This window comes from Emys orbicularis, chromosome 19, assembly GCF_028017835.1.
Source record: "Emys orbicularis isolate rEmyOrb1 chromosome 19, rEmyOrb1.hap1, whole genome shotgun sequence".
Classification (NCBI taxonomy): Eukaryota; Metazoa; Chordata; order Testudines; family Emydidae; genus Emys; species Emys orbicularis.
Window position 1 is genome coordinate 3,363,962 of NC_088701.1, and position 15,438 is coordinate 3,379,399.

The 15,438-nt window shown below is 63.9% G+C and overlaps 1 protein-coding gene across 1 annotated transcript; it reads right to left on the bottom strand.

The window, feature by feature from the left end:
• Positions 1–2,369: 2,369 nt before the first annotated feature.
• FARSA (phenylalanyl-tRNA synthetase subunit alpha) lies at positions 2,370–12,969 on the bottom strand. The gene is made up of 13 exons (XM_065419268.1): positions 12,802–12,969; positions 10,327–10,464; positions 9,866–9,964; positions 9,374–9,492; positions 8,639–8,731; positions 7,283–7,411; positions 6,592–6,707; positions 6,126–6,210; positions 5,419–5,518; positions 5,037–5,205; positions 4,267–4,344; positions 3,549–3,663; positions 2,370–2,678 (listed from the first exon to the last, which is right to left on the bottom strand). The coding sequence occupies exons 1-13, from the start codon at positions 12,967–12,969 to the stop codon at positions 2,573–2,575; spliced, it is 1,515 nt and encodes a 504-aa protein (XP_065275340.1). The 3' UTR covers positions 2,370–2,572.
• Positions 12,970–15,438: the final 2,469 nt, after the last annotated feature.

Here is a 15,438-nt window from a genome sequence, read left to right on the forward strand (position 1 = left end):
CTGCTCCTCCTGCTGGGATCCTCCCCCCATTTCTCCCCCCCCGGGGAGAGAAGAGTCCTTCTCCCTGGGACGGGGGCCCAGGCTCCCCCCAAGCAGCTCAGGACTGTGACCCAGGGGACCCCCAAAAGGCTGAGAACCAGCCAAGCTGCCCCTGCAGGGGTGGAAGTGGCAGCTATAAAGACACTTGGAGAACTGTGCTCCCAGCCCCCCTGCTCTAACCTCTCAACCCCACTCCCCTCCCAGAGCTGGGATAGAACCCAGGAGTCCTGGCTCCCAGCCCCCCTGCTCTAACCACTCGACCCCACTCCCCTCCCAGAGCCAGGCTAGAACCCAAGAGTCCTAAATAGGAGCAGGATTGCTCGCCTCTGTTCCCAGCTTGGAGTGACCTCCGGTAAGTCACTTCTGTGCCTCAGTTTCCCCACACAGATGTAGCCCAAGAGCGCCTGAGAGGCTCAGAGTGCAGGGCTGAGGGGTGGTGACACAGGGTGGAGCTGGGGGGCAGGGAGACGTTCCCCCCCCCCTCACTGCTGTCCCATCTCCCCCCAGACTGGCTGCTGGGGCCACAGCCTGACATGCCCGACAAGGAGAACGACGCAGACGCCGCGCCCCCGCCCCCCTCAGGGTTCTACCGTGCGCAGCCCCCTGTGGCCGAGCCCCACAGCCCCGGCGAGGTGCACATCATGCTGCAGGGGGCGGCCCCGCCCACGTAGGGCAGGCCCCGCCCGGCAATGGACAGGAGGGGCTGAGCCGGCGGGTGCACCCAGAGCCCAGCGGGCTGCGCCGGCCACCAGCCCCACACGCCGCAGAGCCCAGAGCCCCAGCGCGGCCAGCAGGGGGGACTCAGCCCCGTCTCCTGTCGCTTTGTGTCCTGCACCCGGCGCCAACGACCCAGCTGGGGGAGTTCAGTGGCTAGTGAGCCCCCCGCCCAGCAGAGCTGCCTCCTGGCTCTGTGGCTGTAACCCCCTGGGAGGGGGCCGGGACACAGGGGGGCGGGTCTGTGCTTGGGGGGGGGGGGAGCAAGTCAAGACCTGGAGAAGGGAAGGGCAGGTGCTGCCTACGGGCCCCTCTGACGGGAGGTCACAGCGGGAGCCATTTCCCCCAGCCGGGGGGGATGGGGGGGGCTCTGCCCCAGCCACAAGCCCCAGGGACAGGGGGGCACTTCGGTCTGGACACGGCCCCTGCCCCGAGGCACCTGTGGGGGAGGGGGCCCCCCAGGGCTCGGGCAGCACCAGGGATAGAGCGGTTTGTAAAATAAAATATTGACGCTGAAAATTGCCCTTGTTCCGGTCGTTGGTTCACGCAGCCCTGAGCCCCACGCGCCAGAGGGGGCTCCTGAAACAGCCCCGGGGTCAGCCCCCCTCACTCCCGACCCACAGCCTGTACTCTCCCAGCCCTAGGCCCCCCCAGCTCTCCCAGCGCCCCTCACTCCCGACCCGCAGCCCCTGCTAGCCCAGCCCTGCCAGCACCCCTCACTCCCGCCCTGCAGCCCCCTGCTAGCCCAGCCCTGCCCCCCAGCGCCCCTCACTCCCGACCCGCAGCCCCCTGCTAGCCCAGCCCTGCCCCCCCAGCTCTGCCAGTGCCCCTCACTCCCGACCCGCAGCCCCTGCCAGCCCAGCCCTGCCCCCCCCAGCTCTGCCAGTGCCCCTCACTCCCGACCCGCAGCCCCCTGCTCTCCCAGTCCTGCCCACCCCAGCTCTGCCAGTGCCCCTCACTCCCGACCCGCAGCCCCGTCCCCCCAGCTCTGCCAGTGCCCCTCACTCCCGACCCGCAGCCCCGTCCCCCAAGCTCTGCCAATGCCCCTCACTCCCGACCCGCAGCCCCTGCTAGCCCAGCCCTGCCCCGCCCCAGTTCTGCCGGTGCCCCTCACTCCCGCCCCAACTCTGCCGGTGCCCCTCACTCCCGCCCCACAGCCTCTGGCTAGCCCAGCTCTGGGGTTGAGGTGGAGATTTCACTCCCATTCCCCCCCCATCCAGGCCCTGCAGAGGAAGTGGCCATGGGGCTCCCCCTAGCTCTGTGCTGGCCCCACCCCCTTTGAACAAAGCCCCCAGCACACACTCCGGGCAGAGGGTGGGGGTCAGGAAATCCCCCCCACACACACATGCTGCCCCTGCCCCCATCATGTGGGGTGCAGTCACCCCATGTACAAACAGGGCTGGGAGGGAGAGCGCCCAGGCCTCTGCACTAACCCCTACACCCCACTGCCCGCCCGTAGCCAGGGGAAAACCTGGAGTCCTGACTCCCACCCCCACCAGGGCCCCGCGCCAGGAACTGGACCCAGGAGTCCTCTCTCTCCACCCCCGAGAAGGAGCGTGCTCCATGGGGAGGGGGCCCCGTGCCCGCCCCCTTCCAAACAGAGCCGAGTCGCCAGTCCAGACACCAGCCCTTTATTGGGGCGCAACAGGCTGCAGGCGCCAGCCCGGGCAGCTCTGCCGGGTCCCCCAGCGGGGAGGGCGGAGCAGGGGCCTGGACGGAAGGGGGCCGAGGAAGGGGGCAGCCCCGCCCAGCTGCAGAGGGGGAGGGGCGCCCCCGGAGCGAACACTAATAAATACGGGGCCGGGCAGGCGGCGGGAGCCTACGCGTCCAGGCGGCAGAGCGGGCCGTCGTACACCATCTGCAGGTTCACCTTGTGCCCAACCAGCTCCCGGATGTTGTTGATGCCATATTTGATCATGGTGGGGCTGGAGGAGAAGGCGGGTGTTAGGCGGGTGCAGCCCTGCTGTTGGCCCCCCGTAAGGGACCCTCCGCTGGGCAGCCGAGGGCACAGGCCGAGCACGTCCCCAACCCCAGGAGAGGAGGGATCTCTCGCCCAAGCTCTGCCGGTGCCCCTCACTCCCGACCTGCAGCCCGTTAGCCCAGCCCTGGGCTCCCGCCCCACACCTCTGCCAGTGCCCCTCAGTCCCGCCCCGCAGCCCCCTGCTAGCCCAGCCCTGGGCTCCCCCCCACAGCTCTGCCAGTGCCCCTCACTCCCGACCTGCAGCCCGTTAGCCCAGCCCTGGGCTCCCGCCCCACACCTCTGCCAGTGCCCCTCAGTCCCGCCCCGCAGCCCCCTGCTAGCCCAGCCCTGGGCTCCCGCCCACAGCTCTGCCAGTGCCCCTCAGTCCCGCCCCGCAGCCCCCTGCTAGCTCAGCCCCGGGCTCCCACCCCACAGCTCTGCCAATGCCCCCATTCCAGATCCAGAGAGCTAGGCTGTTGCTGGCTGGAAGCCCCCTGGCCCCGAGTCACCCCGGCTGAGAGGGGCGCTGGGCCCCAGAGCTCCGCCTGGGCTCTGCAGACGCCCCCTCCTGCAGGGGCAGGGTTACATGGGGATTAGCACAAGTCGTTACTATCTACGGGGAGTGCCGGGTGCCAGGTGGGCACAGGGAGAGGAGTTGGGAGCTGCCTTGCAGCCGTGGCACACGCTGGGGTCTCCATCCCCTTCCCAGCATGGCCAGCCCTATGGCCCCCCACATTAGCAGGAGCTGCAAGGGGCCCTGACTGCCCCCACTGGCACCCTCAAAGCCGCCTGTGAGCACACGCGTGCCCACCCCCTCCCCCCGCGTCCTCCTCACCGCTCCAGAGAGAGGCCCCAGGCGATGACCGACACGCCCTCCGGCAGCCCCATTGGCAGAAGCATCTCCGGGCGGAAGATCCCCGAATTACCCACCTCCACCCACTTCTGGAGCCCTGCAACGGGAAGGGAGATGGCAGCTCGGTTAGTCCCGGCCGGGCCCCCTGAGCAGGGCGGTGGAGCCGGGGGACAGACGCTCCCGGGCATCTAGAGAAGCGACTGGAGCAGACGGTTCTGTTCTGAGTGGGATCCAAGGCCCTGCCATGGGGCCAGGGCTGCCGGCCCAGCCCCCACCTCAAACCCTGACCCCTTTGTCTCTGTGGGATTGGATGTGGGGGGCTGAGCCCGCCTGGGCTGGGCTCCGCAGGTCCCTGGCCTGGCTGCTGCTGCTAGGCCAGGCACGGCTGTGCAGGGCGCGTCTGTGGAGAGCAGGAGCCTCGCAGCGCCAGCCTGCCGGGGGGAGGGGACCCCCCTGCTGAGCCCAGGGCCTGACTTGGGGCCTCTCGCCGCCCAGGGCTGGTTTGTGCGGCTCAGGATCAGGGAACCCCTTGATTCCCGGGGGCGGGAGACGCTGCAGTGGGCACCACGGCTCCTCCTGAATGGGGGGCTCATGCCACCCCAACCTGCAGCTCCCTCCTCCGAGACCCTGGAGCTGCCCCGCCCCCACCCCCGGCAGGAGAAGGGGCTGATCTGGCTGCGAGGGGCTGGCGCCCCCTCACCTCGGTGGTAGCTGAACACCTCCATGCTGGGCTCCGTGTAGGGGTTGTAGGCCGGCTTGAAACGCAGCTGGCTGATCCCTGCCGAGAGACGGGCCAGTCAGAGCCTGCGGCCTGCTGGGCCCCCCGCAGCCACCCACACGCTCTGCCCGGGCCCCCCACAGCCACCCCACGGCCTTGCTGGGCCCCCCACAGCCACCCCATGGCCTCTCCGGGCCCCCTCCTCCCTGCACCCCACAGCCTCACCGGGCCCCCTGCAGCCACCCCACGGCCTCGCCACGCCCCCTCCTCCCTGCACCCCACACTCCAGGCCCTCGCCGGGCCCCCCGCAGCCACCCACACGCCCTGCCTGGGCCCCCCACAGCCACCCCACGGCCTTGCTGGGCCGCCCGCAGCCACCCCACGGCCTCGCCGGGCCCCCTCCTTGCTGCACCCCACGGCCTCGCCGGGCCCTCCATCCTGCACCCCACGGCCTCGCCGGGCCCTCCATCCTGCACCCACCCCACAGCCTGCCAGACCCCATGTCCCCTACTGCATCCCCACCCTGCCTGGCCCCCTGCCAGGACCCTCCTCTGGTGCCTACTGGTGGCCGCAGCTCAGCCCTGGACTGGGCTTTGCCCAGGGCGTTCGCTGGCAGCAGGTACCGCTGAGTGCCCCCAAACGCCAGCACCAGCCCCCCTACCAGGGACCCCCATGCTGCCAGCTCCACGGGGAGGCCGGCTTTCCCACCCGTCCGCACACGGAGCTCTGCCCCCCCGGCAGTGGGCACGTACCCAGCTTGGTGAAGAACTCCCTCAGGGTGCCCATGAGGTCCCCCAGCGTCAGGCCGTAGTCGGCCACCACCCCCTCGATCTGGTGGAACTCGGCCAGGTGGGTGGCGTCCAGCGTCTCGTTCCGGAAGACCCGGTCAATGGAGAAATACTTGGCGGGGGTGAACTTCTCCTGGGGGGGGGGGGGGGGGGGGGAGCAGGAAAGAGAGGTGTCAGTCACAGCCCCAGCCCATCCCCTGCCCACTGCGGCATGGGATCCCAGCCCCCGGCCCCTTGAGCCCCAGTCACTGGGGGCAGCAGAGCTCTGCCCCCCCGGGGGAGAGCAGGGGATTGACCCTGCACAGCACGGGCACAGTGGGGGAGGGGGAGCCGTGGCACCTCCCACCTGCTGGGCCAGCCGGTAGAGCATGCGGGCGCTGACGGCCGTGGTGTGCGTCCGCAGGATGTTCTTCCGCGCCTCCTCCAGCTTCCAGTCGTATTTGTACCTGGGGGGGACGAGACCGGGACACGCTGGGCGTGGGCAGGGAGAGCTCCCCATGGCACCAGGCTGCTGGGGGAAGGGGAGGGTGGAACGTCCGTCCCCCCACTCTACAGTCCCCCAACGCAGGCGAGCTCCCAGCTGAGTTTGTGCATCCAGGCGCCAAAGCGTTGAGCGGTTGCCCTAGGAACAGAGGCAGGTGCCACAAGCAGCAATGGGGGAGGGGAGCTGCCCCAGACCACAGGAGCAGCCTAGAGTGGAGAGGCCCCGAATCCCATTCCCTGCCCCCCCAGCCAGGCAGCCCCCCCCGCCTGGGCTGGATCAGAGCCAGTGTCCCCTAGAGCAGAAAGGCCTCATGTCCCCTTCCCCGCCACTCTGAGCCAGCCAGTCCCCCCACCCCGGGGGCCGGTTCGGAGCCAGGGCCTCTAGAGGGGAAAGGCCCCGTGCCCCCATTCCCCACCCCCCTGAGCCAGCCAGTCCCTGCAGCCCTGGGGCCAGATCAGAGTTAGCGCCCCCAAGTGGGGAAAGGCCCCGTGTCCCATTTCCCACCCCCACCCCGAGATCAGCCTGTTCCTCTGGGCCCCAAGCCCAGCCGGCCAGCGGGGGACGCTCACCCCTGGGAGCCGTAGCCTCCTTGCGAGTGGATCTTCTTCACTCTCTTCAGATAGTCCATGGGGAAGTCCGTGGCTTCGGCGGGATCTGGGGGAATCCAGGAGGCGCAAAGGGGGCTGAGCCCCCAGGGAACTGGGGATGCTAGAGGGTCTGGGAGGGGGCCCAAGGGGCAGCAGGGAGCCAGAGGGGCAGCAGAGGTGGCAAGTGGGGCTAATGTGGGTGAAAGATGCTGCACCCCCCCCAGCTAGATACCCCCCATTTAGCCACAGGGCTGGGTGAGCGCCCAGCCCCTCACTGCACCCCAGCCCGGGGGGGGGTTGGGACTCCGTGCACTCCCCACAGCGCCTCTGCCAGTGCCACTGAGATGAGGAGCCCTGGCCAGGTAGGGACTGGTGGAGACCCTGCAAGCTCGTACAGGAGCCGTGGCGGCGCCCCCTAGAGGGCAGCAGGGGCTGGCGGCTGACTGACCCTGCAGGAAGAAGGTGTCGTGCTGGTCGCGGGCCGGGTGCTGCTGCGGCTGGAAGAGGGCGTCGAAGTTCCAGAAGGAGCTCTCGATGAAGTTATTGGTGGGCATTTCTGTGAAGCTGAGCGAGACACGGGACCAGTGAGCACCCCCCGCTCCAGAGCGCGCAGGGCAGGCCTGGCCCTGTGTGGGCACTGCCCCCCACATGGGCAGGGGCACAAGGCCTCTGGATGGTGAGAGGAGACATCACAAGAGGAGCCCAGAGCAGCTTCCACGCGCACCCACCCCCCTGGGGGACAGCACTGGGCAGCCCCACTGGGCACAGAGAGGGGAGTGACTTGCCCAAAGCTACCCAGCAAAGGAACAGCTGAGCCAGGACTCCTAACTCCCTGCCCCCCCTGCTCTAACCCCTACACCCCCTCCCCTTCCTGAGCCATGGAGAGAACCCAGGAGTCCTGGCTCGCAACACTGGAGATCATGCTGAAGGGAACAGTCCCGGGCCGGACTGATTGGCACCTAGCGGGTGCTCTCTGTCTCCCTGCCCCTCCCAAAGAAGAGGGCTGGCAGCAGCTGTGCAGACCCTGGCCGGTACCACCACTGCAGGACATGCTCTGCATTCTGCACCGCTGCCCCCCGGGCAGATGCCCCATGCCAACCACCAGGGTAGGGACTGAAGGGGCACACGCGGCTACTCACCCCATCTCAAGGAAGATCTGTCTGAACTGGGTGCGGACCTTGAGCAGCGGGTGGAGGTGCCCGCTCTCGGGCATGATCCCCAGCGCCTCGAAGTTGTACGCCTTGAACTTCAGGTCACGCCATGAGCCGCTGTGGACGAAGGGTGGGGAAAGGTCACAGGGGGCGAGCCTTGGGGAACTGACTGAGCGAGTAACAGGCCTTGTACAGCACCTTCCACCCAACTATAGTCCATGGTGCCACTGAAATGCAGCCACCTCTGGGGTGGAGGGCAGCAGCCAGCCAGCACATAACAGTGGGGACAAGAGGACCCAGGCCACAGCCAACGTCCATGCAGGGTGGGCAGGGCTTGTCTGAAAGACCCATCAGGCTGAGCCACATGGGCTTTGTACATCTACCAGTGACGGGAGGGGGGCCCAGGGGGATTTGAACCCGCAGCGAACGTGGAGGAAAACCTGGCGCTTGGAGCCCAGAGAATGGGGCGGAGTCGACATTTCAGCCATAGCTGGAAGCGGGTAAAGAGGAAGCAGTGGGAGCTGCCGGGGCAGGAGGGAGAATCGGGTGTCATCAGTTTCACACTCCCACCCCCGCCATGCCCAGTCAGCAAGCACAGAGCAACTCCAGCTGCTCCCTGAGCCAACAGCCCCCAGCCCCACCCCCCTCGCCAAGTGGGGGAACGAGCTCTGCCTGAGGCACTGGGAAGATGCTCACACATTCTGTACCCCCCCCACACCCACCTAGCCATCGGGACCCCCGCCCCATGGGCCCTGCGGTACTGGCACTCCAAGCCCCTCAGGCGACACTAGCATCCCCTCACCGCCACGCCCCCTGCCCGCCCAGGAGCGACCCCTAGCGTCTAGACATTGGGGAAGGGCGAAGGCTGTCAGGAAGTCGAGAGATTTTAGTTCAAAAGTTGTGGTCGTGGCTTGTTAACGCTGCAGCCTTGGTGAGTTCGGTTCCAACGCCATCAAACCCCATGTGCCACCCCCCATCCAAAACTGTACAAAAATGGGGGGTTTTGAGTGGCGTTGTGACCCCACACGCCGCAGGGCCACAGCCACCACTCAAATGTGCGGCAGCCATAACCCCCCCCCACAGTTCCTGCAACGGTATCGCAGCTCCCAATGTTCTTACAGCCTCGTTCATGGCCTTTTAAACAGCGTGCGAGCCCACTGGGGGCGCCCCCGTCTGCCATCACAGAAGCCACAGAGCCCTGCCAGGGCAGGAGTGGCCAGAGGCCGTTTGCAGAGAGATTCTGAAGAGCTATGTGTACGTGTGCGCTGCGGCAGCTCCCCCACGTGCCTAGCGCAGCGCGGAGAGCAAGGCCGCAGGCTCGGACGGAGGCAGCGTGCGCCTCACCTGGCGAGCATCTCCGGAGTGAGGTCCGTCTCCTGCTTGGTGACCGTGGTGCTGAAGGCGCTGCCTTTCCGGATCCAGTAGGTCTTGATGATCCTGTACCCAAGAAGGGAAGCGGAGAGGTGACCCCCACGGGAAGCTTGGGACTGGGAGAAGAGCCCAGCAGAGCCAGGCAGCCCATTTGCCTAACGAACCACATCGGGCCCTTGGGACTTCTACTGGCCGCCCAGCTCCTCTAGATGACAAATCCCAGCGTGGCCCATTCCGTCTTCGCTGGGCGCTGTGTCTGAGCGGGCTGCACCCACGCTGGCTGCTACAATCCACGAGCCAGGCCACAGCCGGCCCTCGGCAGGACTGGACGTCCCGGCTGGGGGCCCAGCAGCCAGGCTGGCAAAGGCAAGGGGCTGGCTAAGCAGCACAGCCTGGGGGGAAGTGGGGGGCTGTCAGACACGGCAAGCTTCCCCACCAACGCAGGAGAGACCAGAAGCAGGGGCCTGGAGAGTGACTGGATTAGGGACGCTGCCCAGATGCAGTGGGAAACAGACCCACCAGCTGCTGCCCTCTAGTGGGGAGAGGGGAATGTGCACCCCACAGGGACAATCAGACCCATGCCTACTCCCTGAGCACAGGGGAGCCCCAGCACCCCACATTACTGCTGGGGAGAATCCCTGACTCCCGACCGTGCTGCAGCAGCAGAGGGATCCAAGCCAGGGGAGGGGACGGGGGGGCTCAGCTCACACTTCCATCAGGAGTTTCCGCTTCTTCAGTTCGTTCCTGTCTTTCTCCTCCAGGCTCTCAGCCTCTCCCTGCTGCACCAGCTGCAGCTTCTCCCGCACCGCGTCCCGCACGCTCTCCACCTGGGGGACAGGAGGGCAGCAGTGAGCACCCCCCAGAGGCGTGCAGCTGGGTGTGAGGACACCTCTGGGCATGGGAGCAATCCCCCATCCCCAGCAGGGCAAGGGAAGCAGCCTCCACAGGTGCCCAAGGTAGCCTGGCCCAGCGGAAGCCAGGGACTTAGTCGGCTCGAGCTGTGACAGCACCGTGCCGTTCCTAATGGCAGAGGGTGGAAGAACCTTGTACGTTTCTATAGTGCCTTTCAGCCCAGGGGTCCAACCGCCCGGCCTGCGAGAGCTAAAGGGTCTCTGCTCGGCCCAAGAGGGGAGATTCAAAGGGGGATTTGGGGCCCAGGTGGGCCCGGCTTGGAAATCTCCCTTCTGACGGAACACTCACAGCCCGGAAGATGCGTGGGCCCCCGTCCGCGTTCTTGTCCAGCCGCACCCACTTGTTGGACATGGCCTTGCTGAATCCCACTTTCCCACTCGGCAGTTTCTGCAACGAGACACAAGGAAGGTTTCAGATCCAGGCGGAGCAGAAGAGAAACACCCCCAGGGAAAGGTGGGACAAGCAGGAATTCTGCCCCCCATCCCAGGGCTCAGAGCTGCTTACAGGCACTTGGTCAAGCATCACAACCACCCTCATGGGGAAGGCCAGAGTCATCCCAATTTTATAATGTGACCCAGGCTCCCCAGCCCCCACCCGCTCCAGGCACTAGCCCCACTCCCCTCCCAGAGCCAGGAAGAGAACCCAGGAGTCCTGACTCCCAGGCTGCAGAACGTAGAAGAACAGCGAAGTTCTGGCAGGAGATGAGACACTGAAGACGTGAGGCATGGGGGATGGGAAGTCAGCCTCACCATCAGCTCGCTCTGGGGCAGCCCTTCGGCAGGGATGCTGTCAAAGACACGCGCCTCGTGGCTTCCCTCCTGGACGATCTCCTTCCCCTCGGGCGTCAGCTCCCAGCGTTTAGAGGATCGCTGCTCAGCCTCGATGACCTGAGGGGAGCACACAGGGGAGCTGTGAAGTACAGGGACCATCACACTGGATCAGAGCCAAGGCCCATTTAAGCCCAGTATCCTGTCTCTGACAGTGCTCAGTACCAAGGGCTTCAGAGGAAGTCATGAGAGCCACACAGCAGGCAGGGAGGGGTCATTTGCCCCCATGAAGGTCTCCTCCTGTTCCCTCCTAGATTGATTGGGGAGCATGAGGTGTTTTTATCCCTTCTGGGATTCTTATTTTAGCATCAGCAATCGCCCTTCAGTATATTTCTGCTATTCCGCTTTGAATCTTGCTGAGCTCTTTGCCACAGCAACATCCAGCAGCAGGGAGTTCCACAGGTTATAGATTTATCAAGTGAAAAGTCTGCTGCCACCAGACATCGTTGAGACCAACAGAGCAAGATTAAAAAGGCAGTGAGTGATTATAGGGATACCATGGATACGCCAACAGCCACAGCTCGGCCTACTCCAGGCCGTCCGGGACCTGGCACAACTCCATGGCTGCTCAAGAAGGGCAGTGTGAGAAGTGCAGAGAGGTCCTGCAAGGATCAAAGAGATACTAGAAATGACTGGGACGGGGACAAGGAGGATGGTTTGGGGGAGAGGATCAAGGAGGGATTTCAGAGGCAGTGGGTGTGTGGAGGGGTATCAGGGTAAAGAGAGATACAGTAACACCTCACTTAAAGTCGTCCCGGTTAACGTTGTTTCATTGTTACGTTGCTGATCAATTAGAGAACATGCTCGTTTAAAGTTGTGCAATGCTCCCTTATAACGTTGTCTGGCAGTCACCTGCTTTGTCCACTGCTTGCAAGAAGAGCAGCCCGTTGCAGCTAGCTGGTGGGGGCTTGGAACCAGGGTGGACCGGCAGCCCCCCTATCAGCTCCCCGCTCCCCTAAGTTCCCTGTGCCGCAGCTGCACAACAGGCTATCAATTGCAGCCGTCCCTCCCCCGCCTGCCATGTGCTGCTCCTGCCCTCTGCCTTGGAGCTGCTCCCAGAGACTCCTGCTTGCTGTGCAGGGGGGGAAGGGGGAGGCTAATGTCAGGGTGTCCCCCTCCCCCTGCACCCCGCTTACCCCTTCTCCACATAGAGCAGGGAGGGGACACGGACTAGGAGAGGCTACATTAACAACAACCTGTTAACCCTTGAGGGCTCAGCCGAGTGCAAGTTCATCATTTAGCAGCAAGGCATTTCCTGGGACATATCCCTCCCTCTTCCACCCTCTAACTTCACCACCTCAACCAAGCTTCACAATCATCATCGCTGTGAGCAGTATTAAATTGTTTGTTTAAAACGTACACTGTGTGTATAGCTACAGAATAGAGAGTTTTTTGTCTGGTGAAAAAAATTTCCCAGGAACCTAACCCCTCCCCCTCCATTTACATTAATTCTTATGGGGAAATTGGATTCGCATAACACTGTTTCGCTTAAAGTCACATTTTTCAGGAACAGAACTACAGCGTTAAGTGAGGAGTTACTGTACAGGAGAAGGGGACCTTTTGTAACGGGGGACGGGGTGGAAGAAGCTGCTGTCCTGAAGGCCACCTCGACGTGGCCCTCCCCACCCCCATTCCCCTATGAGCCTCCCCTCCCCCCTGCTCCCCCTTGCCCTGCCCACCTGTCCGCCTCTAGCTCAGCATTGGCCTTCTAAACCCAGGGCTGGGAGTTCAATCCTTGAGGGGACCACCTAGGGATCTGGGGCAAAATCAGTACTTGGTCCTGCTAGTGAAGGCAGGGGGCTGGACTCGATGACCTTTCAGAGTCCCTTCCAGTTCTATGAGATAGGTATATCTACCCCCTGGGAACCCCTCCTCCCCCTGGGACCCCCTTCTCCCCCCACTGCCCCTCCCCCTGGGACCCCCTCCCCCCACTGCTCCTCCCCCTGGGAACCCCTCCCTCCACTGCCCCTGGGGCCCCTCTTCTCCCCCCACTGCCCCTCCCCCTGGGACCCCCTCCCCCCACTGCTCCTCCCCCTGGGAACCCCTCCCTCCACTGCCCCTGGGGCCCCTCTTCTCCCCCCACTGCCCCTCCCCCTGGGGACCTCCTCCTCCCCCTGGGACCCCCTTCTCCCCCCACTGCCCCTCCCCCTGGGACCCCCTTCTCCCCCCACTGCTCCTCCCCCTGGGAACCCCTCCCTCCACTGCCCCTGGGGCCCCTCTTCTCCCCCCACTGCCCCTCCCCCTGGGGACCTCCTCCTCCCCCTGGGACCCCCTCCTCCGCCCCACTGCCCCTCCCCCTGGGAACCCCTCCCTCCACTGCCCCTCCCCCCGGGAACCCCACCCCTATAGCCCCTCCCACCCCAACAGCCCCTCCCCCACGCCCCCCCCCGGCCCTACCTCCCCCAGCGCCTGCAGGCTCTTCACGGCCCCCACCAGCTGCTGGTGCTCCAGGCCCAGCGCCGCGGCCGCCTCCAGGCTGCCCAGGCCGCCGCCCCCCGCCCGCTCCAGCTGCTGCAGCAGCAGCTCAGCCAGCGCGGGCCCGTCCGTCGCCATGGCGGGGGACATCCCTGCCGAAGGGGGCGGGGCGGGGAAAAACCGGGTGACCTCTCGCCCCGGAAGTGCTGGCGAAAAAAAAACACACCCACTTCCGGGGGATATGGCATTTCTCTCGTTACCACGCGGTGGCCGCCATTTTCAGTGTGGCACAAAAGGGGCGGCCCAACTCGGGCGCCATCTTGGGCGTGGCACGAATCGATCGACGAGCGGACGGACGCCATGTTGAGTGTGGCAAGAAGGGCAACCTCGTGAGGGCCGCTTGGTGTCTGCCATCTTGAGTGTGGCATAAAAGCGCTCCTGCTAAAGCCCCGCGGCCACCATCCCTGAACATGGGAGGATGGAGTAGCTCGTGTCAGGTGCCATCTTGAGTGTGGCTAAATGGGAAGGCGGCAAATCCCAGTCGCCACCTTGCGAGGGGCATGCAGACAAGGGTCTCACTGGCCGCCATGTTGGGTGTGGCAGCGCCCCTCCCATGAGGCCCCATCCCCAGCTGTGGGGTGGGTGTGGGGCCTGGAGGGGGGAAGACAGGACAGGCTTGCGTAGGTGGGTAGATTCAGGGGGTCACTGGGGCCTCCAGAGACATGACACAATGACATGGCCTGAGGACGATGTCATGAGGGGCTTGGTTACCATAGCAACAGGCCCATCCCTCCCACCCGAGTGTCTGTGACATCAGGTGAGGCATTTGGTTACCATGGTGATGGGCCCATCCCACCCACCTGGGCAGCTGTGACATGGCGTGAGGATGGCATGAGGCACTTGGTTACCATGACAACATGTGTATCACACTTTCTGAGGCGCCACGAGGCTATGCTGTGAGGACGCACTCCATTGCCATGGTGATGGGCCCAAGTTATACGCCAAGGCACCTGGTTACCATGGCGATGGGCACAGGCTAGTCACCTTGGTTGTTGCCTGAGGATATTACAGCACAGCTGCCACGGGTGGATGTTACCATGTAGCTGGGCTGAGACTCCTCCCCTTTCTGCTGTGCAACTTGGCCCTGGTTCTCTCCAGCCCAGAGGTGGCTGCATTCCAGCAGCACTGTGTGTGCACCAAGCGTGCGAAACATCCGGTGCTACTGAAACCGGAGGGCTGCTTATTCACGCGTGCCAACAGGGGGAGTGCAGTGCTGTCAACTCCAAGCATCCAAAAATCACGAGTCAGGCCTCGAAAATCATGAAATTGGCTTCAAAATCATCTTTTAAAAAAATAAATTTTGGGTTCTTTTCCTTTGCCTTCTCATGTCTGAGCCTTTCGGCCGCATCCAGGTTACATTTTCAAGCTTTTCTCCACAACTACAAGGTCAAGAAACTCTCTTTCAACGAAAGCTGCAGTTCTCCTGTAATCCCATGACTCTGGGAGCTGGCGCTTTAAGACAAACCCCAAAGATCATGAGACTTGTGATAAAATCACCTAAAGCGGCAACCCAGACACGAAGATGAACAGCAGTTCCTCTCTATGGGCAGCCTTACAAATTGTCAAGATAATGATGGGTGTTGGATCATGATGGAACAAAATCTGTTTGTTAAATACCAGGCAGGGGGTGTGCCAGACACACACACCCGCCCGCACCGTGGCAGATGGAAACCACAGCTGGGCAGCGGGCAGCAATGCAATGTAGGCTCCATGGAAGTTTAATCCACCTGGGGCCTCCTGGTAGGTGTAATTACAACTTCCTGCTGGCTATACACAGCTTGTTTGCTTATGGGCGAAGCTAGCTAATGAGTTCTAGCAATAGAAAGTGAATTCAGGTGCAGCCCAGCCATTGGCAGGGCAAGATTCACTGCCCCCTACCAAGGTGCTGCTCCCCTATCCCAGAGGGAAGAGAGCTCACTCCTGGCTCACTCGCTCGCCACGCCCTCTGCCAACACTGCTAAACCGGGAGCTGATTTGTGCTAAATAAACTGCCTTTTTGGGTGTTGTGGGCACCTGTCCCACGACCAATTTGGCTGAGCCCCAGCAACCTCATATCACATGGTGGGGGCACCAGATGGGAATGGGCTCTGATCGCTCCTGGGCTGGATCTGAAGTGGCAGCGTAGCCGTGAAAGGTTCTGAATCCCTCCCCCCTAAGTCTGGGGTTCTCCAGCGGGGGGTCATGACAGGTGCTGTGGAGATGCTGCGACCACCTTGCCCTTCCCATAGTGAGAAGGAGGGGTGTGTGGGAATGGTCCCAATATGGGAAAGGTTGGGAATACCTGCCCTAAACCATACAGACCCCTAAAAAAACCCTCCAGTCATGTCAGAGCTCTTGATATCTCAACGGAGACATATCTTCAGCGCTGCCAGAGATAAAACCAACCAGTGTGTCCTCTACGGGACCCCGTGGGGGCTGACAGCGGAGACTGCCCCTAAACCCTGCAGTGATGCGTGTGGGGGAAGTGTCCCCAAAGGAAAGGTGGGAGCCCCATCACTCAGAGGACACTTAAAGCTAGGAACAGGCAAGAATAGACTGCAAGGGGACAGGAATCTGGGT